We start from the raw sequence: 23,022 nt of genomic DNA, 5'->3' as shown, positions 1-23,022 counted from the left end.
AGGTAAAAGTTACGATAATCCCCTCTGACAAAAAAAAAGATATGTAATGCACTGAACTGATCAAGTGATATTTGTTGAAAGGCAATGAAGGTGAGCTGTATTATGGGAAAACGAATGAAGCATCCAGAGTACAGCACTAAACTCCTGATTTTTTTTGTTTTTTTGCACTTCTTTCTTTTTCTTTTTTTAAAAAAATCAGTCATGGGGTCTGAACTCTGGCCTGGGCGCTGTCCTTCAGCTCTTCAGCTCAAGGCTAGCGCTCTACCACTTGAACCACAGTGCCACGTCCAGTTTTCAGGTGGTTAATTGGAGATTAAGAGTCTCCTGGACTTTCCTGTCCTGGCTGGCTTTGAACTGTGATACTCAGATCTCAGCCTCCTAAGGAGCTAAGATTACAGGTGTGGGCCACCGGTGCCTAGCTTTACCTTTCTTTTCCTCAACATTAGATCCAAGTTGTACCAAACACACAAAAATGAAAACAACTTCATAAAAACAACATTTAAAGCTTGGCACTGGTGGTTCACGCCTGTAATCCTATTACCAATGACAACAACAACAATAATTAAGCCCGGTGCTGGTGGCTCAAGCCTGTAATCCTTGCTACTCAGGAGGCTGAGATCTTAAGATTGCCATTCAAAGCCATCCCAGGCAGGACAGTCTGTGAGAGTCTTATCTCCAATCAGTCACCAAAAGACCAGAAGTGGGAAGGCTAGCTTGAGCAAAAGAGCTCAGGGACAGCACCCAGGCCTTAAGTTGAAGCCCCATGAGCTAAAACAACGCCCCGCCCCCCCCCACCGCAATAACCCTCCCCCACATACACACCCATAAAATTTGGATTTTAACATAATGTTTCTTTCACTCCCTCCCTCTTCCCTCCGTTGGTAGCAAGTGGCTGCTGCTCTTTCAATACAGTGAGGGGTAAGGCAAGGACAAAAATATCTGGTTATAGCTACCCAAGTGTAATGGGACAATACTCCATATAGCCAGAAGGTGGCAGTATTGTCCACTAGACCATTTCACTGTTTTCTGCATAAAAACTCTTAAACCCTTTTATATTTTCAAGGTCCATACAAGTTAAACTTTCAAAAATATCAACATTTGAGAATGTTCATGTTTTTTGAGAAGAAAAAACAGATGCATATATATCTCACACATAGAATCAGGAAGGTCTTTGCTTACTGGGACCAAGGCACACAAATACTGCTGAAATTATAAACCTACAAGTGATTCTTTGTTGTTGGTGGTGGTCATGGGGCTTGAACACTGGGCCTGCGCCCTGTCCCTCAGCTCAAGGCTAGCACTCTACCACTTGAGCCACAGCGCCACTTCCAGTTTTCTGGTGGTTAATTGGAGATCAGTGTCATGGACTGTTGTGCCCGGGCTGGCTTTGAACCGTGATCCTCAGATCTCAGCCTCCTGAGTAGCTAGGATTACACCAGCTCGCAGTTCAAGTGATTCTTTTTAAGGGGTTGTTTTACATCTCTTGCAGTAGAATTATGAGCTGTCTAGGGGGCTCTTTCCTCTCCCAGAGCTCCATTTCTTATTCTTCCTTTATGACCCTTTGCTTTTGTTTCTCCATCCCTGCTGTATGTACATTGGTAACCTACATGAACAAACTAGTGATTCTACTTGCAAGACTTAATTGTTCAGCAATAGTTTCTCATGTCAAACAAGATGGTAAATAATAATGTTCTTGCTTGATGCTTTTAACGCTAGGGTTACAGGACTAACCTGTAACCAATTAAAGTCATTTGCCCAGTGAGTGATTGTTTTATTTAAGAATTATTTATCCCTTTCATATTTTATTGCACTCTTAGTGGATTGAGTGAGGAGCCCCGGAGTCCTTCTTTTCATTCCAGGGCTAATTACCCTCAGTTCCGAGGTGCTCCTGTGACTACCAATCCTATGAGCAGACTGGATTAACTGGGCTAGGATGAGTTTGGTCACCAGTACGGATAGTAGTTAGTGGTTGGGCTAATGTTATGGGAGACGTCGGGGCAGGAGGATCTCCGGTTCAAGGGCAGCCTGGGTCACCCGGCGAGGCCATGACTTGAAAAAGAAAAGACTGAAAATGAGCAGCGCAGGGTGCGGGGCAGCGCGGCCCCGGGCACGGCGGAGTCCGCAGCCCTGCTCGGCGGCTCGGCGGGCCTCCGGGAGGGCTCAGTGCGGTCAGGTCCTCGCTGGACTTCCAGCCAGCCGGGTCCGGCGGAGACCGCGGACAGACAGCCCTCCAGCGCGGGTGCGCGGGGCGCTGGCGCGCGGGGCGGGGTCGGGCCCGCGGCTGTGCGCCTCCCACGCCCCGCCTCCGACCCGGCGCCCCGGCCCCGCGCCCCCGGCCGGCCCGCGTCACTGCCCGCGGCCGCGCGGCGCCCCCTCGCCCGCGTCACCGATCTCCGCCGCGCGGTCCCGCGCGGCCCCCCGGGGCGGGCGCGGGGCGGGGCGAGCGGACGCCATCGCGTCGCTGGCGGCCGGCGGCGGCGGCGGCGGCGGCGGCGGCGGCGTCCTGGGCAGCATCGAGCGGCCGCCCGGCGTCCGGGCCGCCCGCCCCCGCCTCTCCCCCCGCCCAGTCCCCGCGGCGGCGGCGGCGGCGGTGGCGGCGGCGGCGCGCGGCCGGGTTGGGCGGCGGCGGTTCGGGGATGAGGAGGCGGCGGCGCGCGGAGACGATGCTCCGGAGCTGAGCGGACGCGGCGCACCGAGCGGGATGGCGCAGGCGGCAGGCCCTGCCGGCGGCGGGGAGCCGCGCGGGGAGCCGGCGGAGCTCGGCGCGGCCGCGGGCCCGCAGGACTCGCTGAGCCTGGCGGAGATCCTGCGGCTCTACAACCAGCCCATCAACGAGGAGCAGGCGTGGGCCGTGTGCTACCAGTGCTGCGGCTCCCTGCGCGCCGCCGCCCGCCGCCGGCCCCGCCGCCGCGTGCGCTCCGCCGCGCACATCCGCGTCTGGAGGGACGGCGCCGTCACCCTGGCGCCCGCCGGCGACGAGGGAGAGCCGACCCCCGCCGCGGGTGAGGCCCGGCGGGCGGCCGGGGGCGGGGAGGGCCGAGGAGGGGAGGACCCGGGAGAGGAGGGGGGGGAGGGAGGGGAGGACCGCGAGCGAAGGAGGGCCGGGGCCGGGGGTCCGGCCAGGGCTGGGCCTGCGCCCGGCTGTCTGCCCGCCGCCCCGGGGCCCCGGCCGGGCTTACCCGCGGAGCCCGCTCACCTGCGCGGGGCTGGTGCCGGGCTCAGGTACCGGCGAGCCCGCGTGAGATCTCCGAGGCAGGACGATGACAGCTTTCTAAAGAAGCGCCCGGTGTTTACAAATGTGACTATTCGGCTTCTTCGGACGCCTCGAGGGTTCTGCTGTTCCTGGGGAGGAATGGAAACCCAGACGAGGGGCTTGGGGTCGTGGGCGTCAGGACACGGATTCACCGGTGTGCTAAAGTTCGTTGCGGTGCAAACCAGAAAGCGGATGAAAGGCGAACACGGGTTCGGTTAGCTATTGTCTCCTGCAGATTCCCGAGGATCTGTCCCCCGAACGGTGACACACACAGCCAGGCGGACTCACTGAGGATGAGGAGAGGTTGATAATTGGTTGCTCCTACCCGGTTTTTACCAAATGCCGTCTTCTGAGAGGCAGGTCGATTAAAAACAGAGAAAAACAATCCACCCTCTCTCCAAGAAATTGTCAAAATGCTTCAGGTGAAAGATGTGATCCCAGAATAGTCAGAAAAATGACGTGTAAAGGAAATCCTTTTCTAAACTGATGAAAGCATTCAAGATTATGTTTTCATTCCACCAGACATCTGTACGTTTCTTTTTTAGTTAATCGCCTTTGTGTTGTTTTTACTTTTTGAAGGGATACATAGGAAACTTAAACATTTTCTCTTTAATGGGATATCAAGTGATATCCCATTAAATTGGTAAATGTGTACATTGTATGAGATGTAAATAAAGCCAGCCTTTTAAGGATTCTTTTGAAATAATTTTTATTTCAAATAGTCTTCAGATTCCATCTGTTTTGTGTTTGTGTATTGGATAGAATAGTGGGAAGTACTTGGTGTTTTGCTTGTTTATAGTATTTTAAGATGGCATGGGAAGACACCTTTTTAAAATGCAGGGAAGCAGTGTCAGGGTGTTTTATTTTTATTGTCGTTCATGGGGCCTGAACTGGGCCTGGGCACTGTCCCTGAGCACTTCAGCCCAGGGCTAGCACTCTACCACTTGAGCCACAGTGCCACTTCCTGCCTTTTCTGCTTATGTGGTGCTGAGGATTCGAACCCAGGGCCTCATGCATTCGAGGCAAACACTCTACCACTGAGCCACCTTCCCAGCCCCTCGCTGTTTCAAGAGGAAAAGAATTTGTGTGCAGCTCACTTTTTGAAGCATCACTGGGAATGGTTGCTTCCAGAAAGAACAAATCTCATGATTATATGTCTTAAACTTTAGTGTGTTGCTTAGATAAGAGTGTTAGATTGGCTGGGTGCCAGTGGTGCATGCTTGTAATCCTAGCTACTCTGGAGGTTGAGATCTGAGGATTGCCTTTCAAAATCAAGCCCAGGCCAGAAAGACAGTGAAACTCTTATCTCCAGTTAACCATCAGGAAACTGGAAGTGTCGTTGAGGCTCAAAGTGGTAGGGTACTATCCTTTTGGTTAGGGAACTTAAAATCTGGGCAAGGTGTAAATTCGGTAAGAAATGTAAAGTGACAAATACTTTATTGACCTTTTTATCCTATGGTCCTTTGTCATACCACCATAGTGCCTCCATGGTATCTTAATTCTGAATCAGGACAGATGTCCAGGTCATGGTTTCTAAACTATGGCTTGACTGACATTTTTGGCTCAATACTTCTTTGTTGTGGGGCTGTCCTATGTGGTACCTCAAATCTCAGCACTGCAGGCTTTATGGCTGGATGCCAGTAAACCCCTCCCTCAATCGTGAGAATAAGTCTTCAGACCTTGCCATCTGGACCACGCAAAATTATCCTGGTTGAGAACTGGTCTAGCAGATGATGGGTGGTGCCATGTCTGTGTTCAGTGTGAAGTGGATTTGGCTCAGTCCTGAAGCCAATGAATCTGTCTACTGCTATTCATTCAAGTGAGTGACATTGACCCTCACCACCACCACCACTATCACTCCATCTCAGCCCAGGAAAAGAAAGAGCACTTTACTTGCTTTTACTAGCTTGTTTGGGGACTGGATATAGTAGTAACTGAATTTTTTACCTTTTTAAAGTTCCTCTATTCTTTTTTGGTATTGGGGTAAATCCATGGTTTTGTGCATGCTAGACAAGTGCTCTGCCACCCTCCCAGGCCACAATTTACTTTTATTTATTTATTCATTTTTGGTGCTGGTCCTGGAGCTTGAACTCAGGGCTTGGAATCTAGAGGATTTATGCTTCTTTGTAGTTGGCTTAGCACTTGATTTTCCCCAATGTTTATGCAGTATGGTTGTGATGGACATTACCGTGGGGAAGGTTTATTAGGTCCAGTTTAATGAGGTTTCCCCTTCACACCCCGGTGACTGAGGTATCACAAGCATGTGAGCTCTGTGAAGCCTCACCAGCGTGACCCACTGGCATTCAGCTCACATTTTGGTATCTTTAGAAAGTGGTGACTGATGAAATTTAGGAGATGTCCTAGATAGTCATAAGATTAGAACATTGATTTTTCTGAGATGTCACAAAGGACTGTTAATGGCGGAATATTAGTGATTAGACTCATTAGTCCTCTAGTAATTAAAATACCCATCTGACAGTAATCACTTCAAACTTTTCTTTCAGTTTTTTTGATGGACTATTCATTTTAGATTTATAACCAATACTTAAAATATGATGGCCGCATTTTTATCTTAAATAATCTTAAGGTTGGTAATGAGTTAAGCTTTCTAGGCAGATTAGTGAAGGCTATATGCATACTAATACTGGGGTCCCTTGAACATGGCTTCTAGGTGTAGGGGTTGGAAAGAGGATGTGATCAGTCAAGCATCTCAGCAAGGTTCATGATCATTTGGTGAGGAAAATGACTGTGGAATACTATTCTGTTTGAATTTAAAGAGCCAGAATATTTAGGGAAAAGAAATGGTCAAAACACTGTGTTTGTGTTTGTGTGTGCATGCGTGTGTGTGCATGTGCGTGGCTGCTAGTACTGGGGCTTGAACTTGGGACCTACTTGCTGGCTTTTAGCTTTTTTCACTCAATGCTGGCGCCCTACTGTTTGAGCTACCACTGCTTCACTTCCAGCTTTTTGGTGTTTAATTGGAGGTAGAGTCTTGCGGACTCTTCCTGGGCTGGCTATGAACTGTGATCCTCAGATTTCGGCCTCCTAAGTAGCTAGGATTACAGGTTTGAGCCACCAGTGCTTGTCACGAAAATCTTTAAAAAACCTTTTTTTTTTGAGATGGAGTCTTTTGGACTTTTCTGAGTAGCCTCAAACCATTATCCTCCCAATCTCAGCCTCCCAAGTAGCTAGAATTATAGGTATGAGTCACTATCCCCAGCAACTTTTGGAATTCCTCAGTATTTCTGTTAATGTCCTCGTTTGTGTATTTCTACAGAAATACGCAAAAACCATTTCACACCTAAAATCTTGAGGAATACTGGTCATGTGTTTTGTGAAAAGTCTATTTGTGTTTGCCTGATGTTTCTGAGTTTGGGGTATGATTACTAGAAAAGTGAAGGCTCTTCTCATCACATCACATTGGGGTGCACACTGTATCCAGCGTGATGTGTCACCTGGGTCCTCGGTGAAGACAGCCTTTACCAGATTTCTCCACTAAAAGTTACTATTTCCCCCTTTTCTGTACTCTTGGTTAGAATTGTGTTGCTTTCTCCAGCTTTCAGTCATGGAGTCCAGGCAGTCAGATCAGCTCCATCATGCATAAATACCCCCATTTGCAATTCTTCTGTAAGGAAGATTTGTCCTTTTTTCTAATCTGCCTATTTATTTTTATCAGTCTGGACTTGCAGGTATTTTATACTTTGGTGGCTATCCACTTCACATTCTTCTACTGCTTAAGTTTTTTTTCTCCAGCTGTGGCCATTGGGGCACTCCTTTGGTGGGCCACTATTCCCTTTCACATAGACATCCTTTAGTGGAATACATCCTTGCTTTCTGGCACTACAAACTCATCATGTGTATTTCCTGCCCAGCCCTAGACCTAGCCGTATCTCTAAGGAGCTCTGGATCCTTGAATTGGAGAATGATATGAATCAAGATTGAAGAACTGGGTGTGTTATGTGTTGCTACTAGAATTGTTTTATTATTTTTTATTGTAATTTTAATTGTGTGTATGTGTGTGTGCATATGAACATGTGTGTGTGCATGCGTGCATGTTTGTGTACTGGTCCTGAGGCTTGAACTGGGGGTCTGGTGCTGTCCCTGAGTTTTAGTGCCCAAGTCTTCACACTCTACCACTTAAGCCATAACTCCATTTCTGACTTGGTTCATTGGAGATGAGAGTCTCATGGACTTTCTTGCCTGGGATGGCTTTGAACCACAATCTTCAGATCTCAGCCTCCTGAGTAGCTAGAATTACAAGCATGAGTTACTGGCTCAATGTAGTCCTAATTTGTATTTTTCTGATGGCTAATTAGATTGATTACCTTCTTTATTGGTTATGAAGATATTTCTTAGTGAAATTCTTGTTTACATCTTTTGATCATTTTCCCCTTATTGTTGTTTTTGGTAAGATATACGTAAAGAGGTTGCAGTTTTAACCTTTTGATTTCATAGCATTAATTACATCTACAGTAATATACAATTATCGCCACTATTGATTTTTAGATATTTTGTCCCTCCCCCCGCCCCAGTCTTGTTAGATAGCCTGGGCTTGGTTTAGGTCTTCTGTCTTCATCTATCTCTTTTTTGTTTGTTTGTTTTGGGTCCGGTTGTGGGGCCTGAACTCTGGGCCTGGGCGCTGTCCCTCAGCTCTTCAGTTCAAGGCTAGCGCTCTACCACTTGAGCCATAGCGCCACTTCCGGCTTTTTTCTTTTTGCTTATGTGGTGCTGGGGAATCGAACCCAGGGCCTCAGGCATGCAAGGCAAGCGCTCTACCACTGAGCCACCTTCCCAGCCCCTTCTGTCTTCATCTCTTGAGCATGGCATACACTACTACTCTTAAAACAAGTTTTAATTAAAATGTATGCAGAAAAGTACATAAATCATAAATGATGACTTTTCACAAATGAGAGTATACTTGTGTCACTAGAAAGAACAGAATATCATTAGCATCCAGAAAAGCCTGCTTCTATACCATGGTTGCATAGTTTATTTAGATTTTAGGATCATATTCCATTGTATGAATATACTGAATTAACTCATTCTACTCTACATGGATATTTGGGTTTTGGATATGCAGTCATTGGATATTATGAATAATGCTGTTATAAGCACTGTCAAGTGTGTGCTTTAGTAGTTAGATACAGCATTTGTGTTGAACCTATACTGTAATTTGCAATTGTTAGTTCATTCTAATAGATGCTGTATTTTGCCAATGTTTTCCAAAGTGATTGTACCTCACAAACTTTTAAAATTACAAAGTCAGTTTGAGACTTCAGTACAAATTTAGATGACTATAGTAAATAGTAATACATCTTTCAAATAACATAAAGAGTTTTAAGGACTTTTACATAAAGAAAAGATACATTTTAGAATGATAGATACAACTTATTCCACAATGTATATGTGTATTGAAATGCCACTTTATGCTCCATGAGGATATACAATTATATACTCTCGCAAAATCTAAATACTTGTCACCTAAGAGCCCAACATTTTAAATAGTTTCAAATGGGTAGAAGTGTTATATTTCTTTTTTTTCTTCTTTTTTCTTTTGTTGATTGTGGGGCTTGAACTCTGGGTTTGGGCACTGTCTCTCAGCTCTTCAGCTCAAGGTAAGCACTCTACCACTTGAGCCACAGCGCCACTTCTGGTTTTCTGGTGGTTTATTGGAGATAAGAGTTTCACAGACTTTTCTGCCCACCATGGCTTTGAACCATGATCTTTAGAGTAGCTAGGATTACAGGCGTGAGCCACTGGTGCCTGGCTAGAAGTGTTTTATTTCTAGTAAGAACATCAGAGCTATATTTACTGAGCTTCTGAAACCTGTGACTCTTGACTGTTTTTATGCTGCTTGTGCTAATGTATCTTTTTTTTAAAACACAAATTAGGACAGTGTCTTTTCCTCATATATTACCTGTTTTCACTTCTATCCTCAATAGTCTCAGAAGACAAATTTCTATCAAATATATCCCCCAATATCTTGTAGTTATGAGATATAACGATAGATACAGTTGACAAAATGTGGTAGGATGCCTTTAATATGCCCCAAAGGCTGCCTGTCCCAGGCATCTTTCTGGATTTTTAGTGAAAATACTGTATTAGAGGAATTTTTGTGACATGATTTCTCTTATTCATTTCACCAGTACTTGAATGCTTAACAAGTTTACTGTGCTAGATGTTGAAGATACAAAGAGGGATGAGTTGCATACATACCTATGAGAAGCTCAGAGAGGTACAACCTTAATACTGCAACACAGTGCAATAATTTCACAAAAACAGAAACATGTATAGAACACTGTATGAGCCCAGGGAAAAGAGTAGCTGACTTTGATAGGCAATATCACATGGCAATTTAGTTTCAGAAAGGAACAGCAATGTGGGAAAAGAAACAGCAATGTGAGGCAGAAGCATCTAAATAGAAAGGTTTGGACACCATAGAGTATCCAGAAGACGTCATACCACATACATGATGGATGCTCAGTGTGGCATTTGTGCCACCCACTTACCCATACCGAAAGCAGACATTGCTTGCTAATCAGTCATGACATTTTTGCTGCTAAACTCATAAGCAAACTTTGAGTTCTCAACAGGATGCTTCAGGCAGCCACTACCAATTACATAGACTTGGCATGTGAGGTTAAACCTGTTTGTCTACCCTGCAGTGGGTGTTGACTATGCCGGGAGCATGGGATGTGTGGGAGTGGTGGGGGTGAGACAGGCTGGTAGGGACTCTGGCTGGAGTTAGATTATGAAGGACGCTGTGCCACACTGTTGACATTGTATAAGGGGTGGGTAGGCAGTGGGGAGTCCTGAAAAGAATTTCAACCAGAAAATGATGTAAATAGATTACTTTTAGAAAGACAACTATTCAGGTTTGTAGACAGTATATTGAACTGGGTAAAATTGGGGGCAAAGACACCATTTGATATTTCATATTGTCTTTAGATCTTACTGGCCTTTGAGTTGCTAAACTAGGAATATTGTGGCTGTTCAGACAAGGCATGACGGAAGGTTGCAACAGCATTAGAAATGGATTGAAAGAGTCAGATTGAGAATGATTTGGGAAATGGAATATGCTGTGGCTATTTCGTGTTTGACATGTGGGAAGAAACAGGAAGGCTCCCTTACAGGTTCTCAGACTCCCTGCCTGAGTGATAGGGAAGGCAGGAGGGTAGGTTAGGATGGGAAGGTACTGACTTAGGCTTTATGGAAATTAAGTTGCCCTGGAAAATACTTTTCCTATACAGTCATGTTGACGCCTCCTGCGTTCTCTTGCTCTTCCAGGTAGTTGCAGAATCATTTGTTTAATGTTAGGTGGTACCATGGGAAGAGTATAGGAATTGGTTACCACAGATATGGTTTGGATTCTTGGCTTGGAGGCTTATTGCTTAGTTATAACCTCAGGTAAGCCATTTTACCTTGCTGAGGTCCCCACCCATATACTGAGATTTGAACTCTGTGCCTTGCACCTGCTACATACTCTGCCACTTGAGCCATACCCCATCAGCTGCACTGGACATAGATGAAAATGAACTAAGCAACCCAAAGACAGCCAAGGGAGGGGAGGAATGAGGGAAAGAGGGAACAGCTGACACTAAGCAAAAGGAAAGAAATGTAAATATCACCTGATGTGGAAGAAATAGTTGTATCAAAGCTCATAGAATTCACAAACTTTATAGACTATGATCATGACAGTTTGTCTTGTGAAGGTTAAAATGTGTTTGTGACTTTAAGTATCACTATTCCACAATACTCTGAAATATGTGAAATTTATTCAATCACCTAATCTCAATTAAAAAAAAAGAATCTAGAGCTCAAAACAGAACAAAAACACAAGTGTAAATGGAGTGAGAGAACGATAAAAGGTAGGAAGCAGTGGACTGGGGCCAGTGAAAATAGTGGGAAGGGGTAGGATATTATTAAAGCACCTCACACTCATGTCTAAACATAGAATAATGGAACATGCTACACATTATTTTTAAAAGGTGGGAGGTAGCATAATAATAATAAAGGGGAGCATTTGATCAAAGTATAGTGTATGGGTGAATAGCGTACAACTAATACATGCAAAAACACTGTTTGCAGTGTTTCACGCCTTTGGGTATGCAAGGCAAGGCTGTATCACCCCAGCCCAACCTACGTGGGGTTTGTAGCTAGAAGCAGATCTATGCATATCTTGATCGAGGCTATGGATGGCAGGATTGTGTTGTATCTAAAGGTGGAGAGAAGCTCCTGTTGGGACTCTTGGTGTCGTAGTGGGTGAGGGCACTAGGAATGTGCAGAAGGTGGATGGAGTGTGTGAAAACCTGAACTTCCCCATTGATAGGAAAAACTGGGACATTCAAGGTTTTCACTGTTACCAGGTCTTTGGCTGCATGATTTGACTTGGGACTGTTCCCCTACAAGTTGTCCTAGTTCTTGAAAGAATTAACACAGTACTTATGATCACAGTATACTTTGGAGGTTTCGTGACATTTCAGCAATATTTGAAATACTATCAGTAGAGAAAACTTTAACCCACATCTGTATGGTTTACAAGCAGTACCACAGATTCCAGGATGTCTGTCCTCTAACAGGACTGTCAGCACTATGGCCCATTGCTGTGGCTAACACTGCTAACTATCTCTGGTGTATACTTCCCCTTTTATTTGCCTGAACTTTTCTGAAAATTGTGTTTTAGATAGTCATTGGCAGTCAGGTAGATTTAACATAAGAGGTGAAACGTATTTGCTTTATAAGTTGGCAGTTGCTTTACAAGCTTGCACTGTTGCCAAATTACATAAAAGAGACAAAGGTAGGTACTTATATTGAGAAAAGTTATGCTAAAGTAATTGTTTTTCAATGGATAATACTAGTATTTCTGTGAGGCAGTATTAAGGTTGCTGAATAGAAAAATGCTAGTAATTAAGAACACCTGCTTTTAAAACTTAGATTTTAAAAATAGTACCATAGAGTAGGTTGGCAGGGTCTGAACCACACTTATTCCTAGATTTGGGGTGATGTTTTTGTTGGTGACACCTAACTTCATGGAAGGGGCAGAAATCATGATGTTAGTCTACAAAGCAGGCAGCTTCAGCCTCCGCAGACAGCCAGAAAGTGCTGATAGTATCTGTAACAGCCTGGAATCGTCTGCGCTGGGGAGATCAGGTCTGGTGGTGGGGACTCTAGTATTTGGGAAGGTGACCAGCAATAAAAAGCTAAGGTTTTCTTTCTTTCTTTTTTTTTTCTTCCTCCCTCACTTCCCCTTCTATCTTGTAAGGTTACACTGCAGTTTGAACTCAATGACTTGTATTTGGTAGTTTGTTTTTGTTTGTTTTAAAGGTAAGTTCATGATGCAGAGGATACAAATGAAGTAGATACAAAAAATGAAGTAGATACAAGCTCAGGCAAATGCATTCCATGAATGAAGAAGGGAGCAGCATTAAAATTAGAAGTTATGGCAGGGATGGTAGGGGAAAAACAAAGGAGGAGACATCAATGCTTGATAAGAAATGTACTCATTACCTTGCTCATGTAATTGTAACCCCTCTATATGGTATTTTCACAATTAAAAAACTTATTAAAAATTAGAACTTATGTCTTGCACCAGAAACTCAGTCAGAATCAGTTATCTATAAGAGAAACAGTGTTACACAGGCAAACATATAATGTATCTATGCCTCTTCAGGTTTCTCTACTTATTTGAAATGGCCAGACTATGCTGCAAATTCTAGCCAAGGTGTTTCAGTCTACAAGTACACATTGATTATTCAAGAGATTCCTTTTTTTGTTTGTTTTTTTTGTCGGTCATGGGGCCTGAACTCTGGGCCTGAGCACTGTCCCTCAGCTCTTCAGCTCAAGGCTAGCGCCCTACCACTTGAACCAAAGCGCCACTTCCAGCTTTTTTCTGCTTACGTGGTGCTGAGGAATCGAACCCAGGGCCTCATGCATGCAAGGCAAGTGCTTTACCACTGAGCCACCTTCTCAGCCCCCCCCCCCCCTTTTTTAAAAGAGAGTGTAAAGCTTAAGTACGGTTTTTTTTTGCCCCTTTTCTCTTATTTATTAGTCAAGAACAAGAGTCAGTAAATCAAAATAGTACTTAGCCAAATTTGTTTTAGTATTCCGAAACATGGCTCCGAGTCCTGAGCCTTAGTTTTAGTTGCGGATACCCATTGGCTCTCTTCTCACCGTTACTGAACCCTGAAAGTCCACAGTGGCTGGGCAGGGTTAGCAGCCTGAGCATAGGGTAATAGGCCGTAACCTTTGATGACTCATTTTATTCTTCAGAGTTTGAGCTTCCTTAGCTGTAAAAATGAGAGGGTTTGTGCCATGGTTCTCAGGTCTGGGCTTCAGAGCAGCATGTTGCATATAAAATAAGTATGGATCGACTTTAAGTATTAACGAGAAAGCTTATGAATAATAACTTAATTTCTTAGAATTTTAAAGGGCATTTTGGGGGTTAGTTTGAATACTATGTGATTTTAGAAATGTCCAGGGAAGTTGTATAGATGTCTTTTGTCTTTTGTCTTTTTTTAAAAATACATTTCTGATTAAGATGTTAAGAGTAGTTTTCCTAAAAGTTGGAATCCTTGCAAAAAAAACCCGAACAACAACAACAACAAAACTCAGAACATTTAAATGAAAATTTCACCCAGAGTTGCTCCGTGTAAGGAGGTGGAAGAAAATGGCAATAATTGGCATCATTCTTAAGAATTCCATTAATTCTGGCTGAAGAACTTGAGGGGTCAGGTAAGACCCCTGGGGTTCATAGGCTATAAAAGATGACCACTAGACCACTGGAGGAAGGAAGACACTGAAAGAATGAGAGGAACCAAGAGAGAGGAGGTCTCAGTGACTCCTCCTTGTGGCCTATCCTTATCTGGAGGAAAGCTGAATGTGTTTGTGATGCTTCATCCATGCTCTGCCCTCGAATTATGCAGGAGGTTCAGAGGCAGGAGACTCCTGGGACTTACTGAAAGCTGAGTGATGGGTTTTGTAGTGAGGACCTAGGAAGATGATATCAGACCTGTGAGAGGCCAAGTGATGTGTTTACTTAGGCTTCTCAGGTTTGGAAAAGAAGAGGTTAGGGTTTTGTTGTTGTTGTTGTTTGTTTTCAATTTCTGCCAATACTGTGGCTTGAACTCAGGGCCTGGATGCCATCTCTAAGCTTTTTTCCTCCAGGCTGGTGCTCTGCCACTTTAGTACCAGTTCTACTGTTACCTTTGTGTGTGTGTGGTGTGTGTGTGTGTGTTGTGGTCATAGGGCTTGAACTCAGAGCCTGGGTTTTTCACTCAAGGCTAGCACTCTACTACTTTGAGCCACAGCTCCATTTCTGGTTTTCTGGTGGTTAATTGGAGATAAGAGTCTCATGGACTTTCCTAAGTAGCTAGGATTACAGGTGTTGACTATTGGTGCCCACTCAGAAGAATCTTTTTTGACTTAGCTCTTTTGTAAGAAGGTTTAAAGATTTGAAGATATTGGACTAATATTTATCCAGTGTGGTGCTCATCGAATAACAGGCTAAGCAGTTGGCATTGATTATCATTTTGATCCTCACAATGAGAATGAGGCAGGTAGTATTACTTTTCATCTCACAAATGGAAAACTTTTTCTTTTTTTGGGGGGGGGGGGGTCCGGTCGTGGGGCCTGAACTCTGGGCCTGGGCACACTATCCCTCAGCTCTTCAGCTCAAGGCTAGCGCTCTACCACTTGAGCCACAGCGCCATTTCCGGCTCTTTTTTTTTTTTTTTTTTTCTTATGTGGTGCTGAGGAATCGAACCCAGGGCCTCATGCTTGCAAGGCAAGCTCTTTATCACTGAGCCACCTTCCCATGCCAAATGGAAAACTTTTAAGAGGCCTTTTCTTAAGTTTAAGTAGCAACCCACTTGGGATTCAAACCCCAAACATCTGGCCCCGGAGACCTTGTCTCTCTCTCTCTCTCTCTTTTTTTTTTTAATAGTTTTCTCTGTAATTGCAAAACTTGAAAGCAATGAAGATATTGTTCTGCAAACAAATGCATAAATAAACTGGCTTAGTCAAATGACAGAATATTATTCAATCTAGAAAGACTAATCTTAGCCATAAAAGATGTGGAAGAACTTAAGTATATATTATGAAGAGATAGAAGCCGGTCTTGTAACTACATGATGTTCTGGGAAAGGCAAAGCTATGGAGACAGTAAAGGGATAGTGGTTATGGTTGAGGAAGGGGGAGAACAGGAGTATAGAGAATCTTTAGGGTGATGAAATTATTATGCATGAGACTATAGTAATAGATGCATTTATTAAAAAAACTATACAAAGACTGAATGTGAACCTTGAAGTTCATAATTGTATTGATTTTAGTGTTGATAATGTAATAATCACTTGTAAAAACTGTGTAACTCTAACTTAGGACCTTTGAGTTAAAATTCTTTATTTTGTAGCATTATCAGACTCACAGCCAAAGTGAGCAAAAATAATAAAGTCTGTTAGGAGATAGGCCATTTTAGTGTGCAAACTAAATACATGCAGATTGAACTAAACACAGTGATCTATCACCGAATTTGAAGTTAGCAGACTAATTCTAGAATCATAGTCTTAGTCATGTCTCCCAATTTCCAGTATTTACTAGAGATTGGACTCTTGTCAGTTGATCAGTAGAAGGTAACATGAAGAAGTAGATGTAACCTGAAGAAAATTCCTCAATGTAAGAGCAGATGCCCTGAAAATATAACAGAAAGGGATAGGGTAAATCCTAGGGCTCCTTGGTATTGGTCGAAACTTCCTAAGTAAAGATCCAGAAACACAACAAATCAAAGAAAGATAAATGGGGTTGCATTAAACAGAAAAGTTTCTGCACGACAAAGGACAGGGTTAGCAAGATAAATAAAAAGCCCACAGATTGGGAGAAGATCTTCACTAACTATACAACAGACAAGGGTCTCATATAAAAAATATACCTAGAGCTTAAAAAATTAAACCCTCCAATAAAAAAATCCTCAAACAACCATCCCATCAATAAGTGGGCTAAAGAATTAAAAACAGATTTCTCTGGAGAGGAAATAAGAATTAGTTAATAGACATATGAAGAAGCATTCAACATCTCTGGCCATAAAAGAAATGCAAATCAAAACAACATTTGAGATTCCACCTCACCCCAGTTAGAATGGCCATTATCAAGAAAATTAACAATAACAAATGCTGGTGGCCAAAGGGAACGCTACTGCACTATTGGGAGTGCACTGTTGGGAGTGTAAACTTGTTCGGCTACTCTGAAAAGCAGTGTGGAGGATCCTCAAAAGACTAAACATAGAGCTTACCTAGGACCCAGCAATCCCACTTCTAGGCATTTACCCAAATGACCACAGACCAGCCCACACTAAAGCCACCAGCACAACCATGTTCATTGCAGCATTATTTACCATAGGTAAGATAGGGAATCAATCCATGCCACTCAGTAGATGAATGGATCAATAAAATGTGGTATATATACACAATGGAATTCTGTGTTTCCATCAGAAAGAATGATCGTGTCCCATTTGTAAAGAAATGGAAAGTCTTGGAAAAAATTATATTAAGCAAAGTAAGTCAGACCCAAAGAAACAGAGGCTGCATGGTTTCCCTCCTTTGTAATAATCACAGTGGTTCAATAGCTATGTGCATATGACCATATAAAATGATGCTTATTGAAATGAACCTCAAGAAATGGAAATGAGGTATTTAATTGTACTGTTTTCAGTTATTTCTTTTTTCTTTTTCTTTTTTCCCCTTTCATTTATTCCCTGTTGTCACTGCTTCTGGTGACATTGTCTTAAGGATTCTGATCTTTAGCCTTTGTGATAAGTGACTTTAGTACATTTGGTGCAGGATTAGTAGACTATAGTGTTTGAGATGATGAAAGGATGCTTTGACTTTTTTTTTTTTTCTTTTTTAATTGGTTGTATGGCTTGAACTCTGGGCCTGGGCGCTGTCCCTCAGCTCTTCAGCTCAAGGTGAGCACTCTTACCACTTGAGCTACAGCACCACTTCCAGTTTTCTGGTGGTTAATTGGAGATTAAGAGTCTCATGGAGGGCTGGGAAGGTGGCTCAGTGGTAGAGCGCTTACCTTGCATGCCTGAGGCCCTGGGTTCGATTCCTCAGCACCACATAAGCAAAAAGAAAAAAGCCGGAAGTGGCGCTGTGGCTCAAGTGGTAGAGTGCTAGCCTTGAGCTGAAGAGCTGAGGGACAGCGCTCAAGCCAGAGTTCAGGCCCCATGGCCGGACCCCCCCTCCAAAAAAAAAATAGAGTCTCATGGACTTTTCTTCCTGGGCTGGCTTTGAACCACAATTCTCAGATCTCAGCCTCCTGCGTAGCTAGGATTACAGACATGGCCACTGGTGCCCGGCTCCAGCTTGAAGCTTGTTAAAGATTTTAATAAACAAATACAAAAATGAGTTGAATTTCAAAATCTTCCTATGATATAGGCATTTTTTATTTCAAAATATAAACTGCTTTTTTTATTTGCTGGTCATGGGATTTGAACTCTGGGCTTGGGCATTGTCCCTGAACTTCTTTTTGCTCAAGGCTAGAGCTGTACCACTTGAGCCATAGCATCATTTCTGGCTTTTTCTGAGTAGTTTATTGGAGATAAGAAGCTCATGGACTTTCCTGGACTTTCCTGCCCAAGCTGGCTTGAACTGCTATCTTCAGCCCTCAGCCTCCTGAGTAGATAGGATTACAGGCATGAGCTGCTGGGGTCCTGGGTTAATCTAAACTGCTATGCACACACACACATATGCACATACATATTCACACATACATACATACACATATATATGAGACTATTAAATATGAAATTTTTTTAAATGTTTTTTTTATTGTGAAAATACTGTACAGAGGGGTTACAGTTACATGAGCAAGGTAATGAGTACATTTCTTATCAAGCATTGTTGCCTCCTCCTTTCTTTTTCCCTTACCATCCCTTTCCTCCCACCTCCACAACCATACATACTCCTCCCAAATATGAAAGATTATATTCTGTTTCTCTATAGAAATTTTGTTTAACATAGAAAAAATAACATACAAACTTTATTACATACCTAAGGCATAGGAATATTAGTCTCTCACAGAACTTTTTAAAATTCTTTTAACTCAGGACCTCATGCTTGCTAGGCAAAGGCTCTGTTGCTGAGCCATCTTCTAGCCTGTACTGTTTGTTTTAGTGCTGGTGTTGGGTCTTGATTTTAGGACCTCACTCTTGCTAGCCTCTAGCCCTGTTTTCTGTTGGTTGTTTTTTTGAGGTAGGCTCTTACTTCCCAGACATCTATTCTGGGATAACAGGCATACACCACTGTATCCAGGTATCTGTTGAGAAGGAGATCTCACAGAATTTTCTTTCTGAGCTGTCTTTGAACCATAATCCAATAAACCAATCTCAGTCTCCAAAGTAGCTAGGTTTGCAGGTGGGAGCTATCAGCTTAGAGACTTTCGGTATATGAATATGTAAGTTTATGTATCATGTTAATGGAATAAAGATACTGTTCATGGGTTTTCAAGTCATCAATTACCAGGATGTTTTGGAAATTCAGATGTCAATAGGCTGCTGGATTTTTTTTCAGGGAGTGGCAGTACTGGGATTTGAACTCAGGGCTTCATCTTTGTTCAGCTTGCTTGTTCACAGTAGGCACATTACCACTTGAGCAGTACCTTCAGCCCTGGATTAGTTATTATTACTATTATTGCTAAATTGCATCCTGGTAACTGTTCAAAAACGATATACTTTTGTTTGTAGTAATAACATAACCCATTATCTCAAAAGCCTACTTTATATACTTTTGTTTAAATAAAAATGTCAGTTCTTGGGCTGGGAAGGTGACTCAGTGGTAAAGTGCTTGCCTTGCATGCATGAGGCCCTGGGTTCGATTCCTCAGCACCACATAAGCAGAAAGAAAAAAGCCAGAAGTGGCGCTGTGGCTCAAGTGGTAGAGCGCTAGCCTTCAGCTGAAGAACTGAGGGACAGCACCCAGGCCCAGAGTTCAGGCCCCATGACTGGACCCCCAAAAAAAAAGTCAGTTCTTAATCTGGTACTTGTGGATGAGTTTGAAGAATAGAGAATTCTGAGAGAATACTATTCTTGAAATACAGATTGTACAGGATGCCATTCTTTATTCACACCCTGTTCAATAGCATAGTCTGTTTATTCAATCTCCAAATTATCTCATCAAAAGTCTTCTTTTCCTTCCTCATACCTGCTTCAACCATGGGCCAGCCCCCTGCTTATTTTCCAGAATGATGACAGTTGCTTCTTCATGGCTGGTGCTTTCACTGGAAATAGATCTGGAGTCAGCTCATTCTCTTGCCTAACTTTAGCATCCCTTAGTAGCTTCTCTTGGTGATTAAAGTCACATGCAGACTTGTAAACCTTGGGCTGCCCTCACAAGTCCTGCTTGTCTTTTCAAATGCAGACTGTGTTGTCAGCCCACTGAATTTCCCAAACTCAGCACTGACTGCCTTCCAGTTCCCACTTCTGCAACAGGCTCTTCCTCTAGCCCAGTAGTCACTTCTACCCAAATTCAAGGTCTTAAAAAAATTTATTCTCAAGGAGTCTTACCTGGCTACCCTAATTGGGACATTTGTATTTTCTTTCTCTCTTATTTTGCATCCATAGTTACATGTGTTACCACTTGTCAGTATTTTGTTTGCTTCTTCTGGTTTGTGTTGACTAAAATGTAGTACTGTGGGGAAAGGGCCATGCCAGTCTTGCTCACAGCATATTGTCATTGCCAGTCAACAGTATTGAGTAGTTATTCAGTCAATATTTATAGACCAGTCAATATTTATGGTATGGTGGCTCATGCCCATCATCCCAGTTATGCAGGAGGCTGAGAGCAGGATAATCATGGTTCAAAACCAGCTTGAGTAAAACGTTAGTGAGACCCATCTCAGTCAGTAAGCTGGTATAGGGACACATACTTGTGATCCAGGATCTGTAAATGCAAATGTAAAGGATCTCAATCCAGGCTCTCCAACTCACTGGCAAACAGGAGAGATTACATGAAAAATAACTAAAGCAAGAAAAGGCTGTGGGAATGGCTGAAATGGTCAAGCACCTGCCTTGCAAGTGAGAGGCCCTGAGTTCAAACCCTTCCCTCAAATTAAAAAAATGATGGGACAAATGAGGAGGGTAGATAAACTGGTATATCTGTTGGTATCACTGAGTTTTAGCATGAAAAAGAACATAATTTCACATGTTCAGTAAATCTAAACAGTTTGGTCACATAGAAAAAAATACACTAATTCTTACCTAAAAAAATTCAGGAATTTTTGGTGAGCATACTTTGCCTTGTGTTTATTCAGCTTATTTGAATCCTGCTGATAATGAGACTGATAGTTTGGCCACTGTGGTGGAAGTTTCTACACCAAAGACTATTCTAGCTATGAAAACTTGTGTATTTTTTCCAGTACTGCTTTAATTTTTTTTTTTTTTTGTCGGTTGTGGGGCTTGAATCTGGGCTTGGGGGCTGTCCCTTAGCTCTTCAGCTCAAGGCAAGCGCTCTACCACTTGAGCCACAGGGCCACTTTGTTTTCTGAGTGGTTTATTGGAGATAAGAGTCTCACAGACTTTTCCTGCCCCGGCTGGCTTTGAACTGCGATCTCAGCCTCCTGAGTAGCTAGGATTACAGGTGTGAGCCACCGGCACCCGGCACTGCTTTACTTTTTGTTGAAAGGTTGTATGGTTTGTTAGAACGTGCGATCTCTCACTAAGGTGAGCAGCAAGTGTGTAATGACTGAATCCTGAACAGCTAAGATGGAGTGGGCCTGCCAGTGCGCATTCACAGGGTGTTCTTTCTGGTAACTTCCTGTTCTGCCAAATGGAATTACTTGGTTATAGACAGTGAAGACTGAAAGTCTTGGTGAAATCTTTATGACAGTTGTTTTATACCTGGGCTAGTTTTATATCAGTTTATAGAAAGGTATTGTCATGGGCTATAAGGATCTCACCTAGCCAGTCTTTAGAGAAGAGCAGATCTTTCAGGTGATGTAGCAGTATTAAAATGCCCAGGCCTTTTATTGATTGATTGATTGATTGATTTTGGTCCGGTTGTGGGGCCTGAACTCTGGGCCTGGGCGCTGTCCCTCAGCTCTTCAGCTCAAGGCTAGCGCTCTACCACTTGAGCCACTGCGCCACTTCCAGCTTTTTTGTTTTTGCTTATGTGGTGCTGAGGAATCGAACCCAGGCCCTCATGCGTGCAAGGCAAGCGCTCTACCACTGAGCCACCTTCCCGGCCCGCCCAAGCCTTTTAAGAAGTACTGAGCTGCTAGGTGTCAGTGGCTCATGCCTCTAATCCTAGCTACTCAGGAGGCTGATATATGAGATTATGGTGCAAAGCCAGCCCAGGCAGGAAAGTCAATGAGAGTCTTATCTCCAGTGAACCACCCAAAAGCTAGAAGTGGAGCTGAGGTTCAAGTGGTAGAGCACCAGCCTTGAACAGAAAAACTAAGGGACAGCACCTAGGCCCTGAGTTCAAGCCCCAATACTGGCACCAAAAACAACAAAAAAAACCCCAACCAAACAAAACCTCCCCACAGAGCTGAACTTTCATACTTCTAGCTTCTTGAGAAAATCTAGTACATAAGTACTTTTTAATGATTTTGTTTAAATACCATTTCAGATCTTTTGTATGAGCTAATGTGAAGTAATTACTTAATTGGGAGAACTAGCTCACAGTAACTGTAACGTTAAGGCCTACCATCAGCTTGTATTGTAGAATGTAGAGTCAGGGTAATTCTAGATTTGAGAGGATTTCCTTAGTTCTGTAAGACAAGGTGGCCAGCCCTTGAAGAAAGACTCAAAAGTGGCCAAATGAAAATCTCTTGGTGCTGTACTGGCAGTTTCCAACTTAAGTTAGTATTGGAGGAATGTATTTCCCCAAAAGCTAGTTAGCAGGGACAGCACTCTTTCATATTCTTCCCCTGTCTCCAGTGGGAGTGGGAATGGATGAGTGGGCTAAGAAAATTGCACCAGCCCTCATGACAAGGCATCCAGAGCCTTGGCTGTCCTTCTAGCCCTGCCACCCACTCTGGTTATGTGCAGAGTCAGCCTGTCAGATTATTCGTCTGTAAAATGAATGAGTTGGGCAAGGTCACTCCCATGATTCCTTTAAGCTCTGATGTCATGAGATTGGGATTTCTGGTTTGTGGGTCAGCAGATGGGCAGAGATGTAGAGGGAAGAGTTGTGTAGGTGGCAGACCCTTTGTGCTTATAACCTTAGCATAGTTTCATGAGGTACTCACGAATTCTCAGTGGATAACCAAGAGCAGTTGCACATTCCACAAAAAGCTTTGGCATCCTTGCAGGAAAGCATTTTGAGTATTGTAACAGAAGTCATCGACAGGAATTTAATTTCAAGGGACTCATGCCCTTTTAACATCACCCTATCATTCCTCAAGTATTTCATTATTTTCTAGTGGAAGAAAGATGTTCTGGCTTTTGTTGTCATTTCCCTGTGCAACCTTGAAGTCAGTCAATCTCAGGAGGAATCCATCCTGTTGAGGGGGAATGGGTCTATGTATGCTCCTGCAGAATAAGGTTCTTCCATTTTTGGTGGGCAGTACTAGGAAATGTATGTATGTATGTATGTATGTTTGTTTGTTTTTTTTTTGCTTGTTTTTTTATCCAGTTGTGGGGCTTGAACTTTGGGCCTGGGCGCTGTCCCTCAGCAATTCAGCTCAAGGCTAGAGCTCTACCACTTGAGCCACAGTGCCACTTTGTTTTCTGAGTGGTTTATTGGAAATAACAGTCTCACAGACTTTCTTGCTTTCTTGCC

At 43.4% G+C, this 23,022-nt stretch overlaps 1 protein-coding gene across 2 annotated transcripts in view; it reads left to right on the top strand.

Moving 5' to 3' along the window:
* Positions 1-2,624: 2,624 nt before the first annotated feature.
* Positions 2,625-23,022, top strand: part of Spire1 (spire type actin nucleation factor 1) — a 158,448-nt gene continuing 138,050 nt past the window's right edge. For both annotated transcript variants that reach the window (XM_042683667.1, XM_042683666.1), the window contains exon 1: positions 2,625-3,002. In XM_042683667.1, the coding sequence (XP_042539601.1) occupies positions 2,702-3,002 (301 nt within the window). In that variant the 5' untranslated portion in view covers positions 2,625-2,701. The remainder of the gene's footprint in view (positions 3,003-23,022) is intronic.

Source organism: Dipodomys spectabilis, unplaced genomic scaffold (genome assembly GCF_019054845.1).
Source record: "Dipodomys spectabilis isolate Male_0828 unplaced genomic scaffold, ASM1905484v1 ptg000083l, whole genome shotgun sequence".
Taxonomy (NCBI): domain Eukaryota; kingdom Metazoa; phylum Chordata; class Mammalia; order Rodentia; family Heteromyidae; genus Dipodomys; species Dipodomys spectabilis.
Note: the sequence above shows the minus strand (reverse complement) of the source record. Positions and strands in the feature narration are given on the sequence as shown.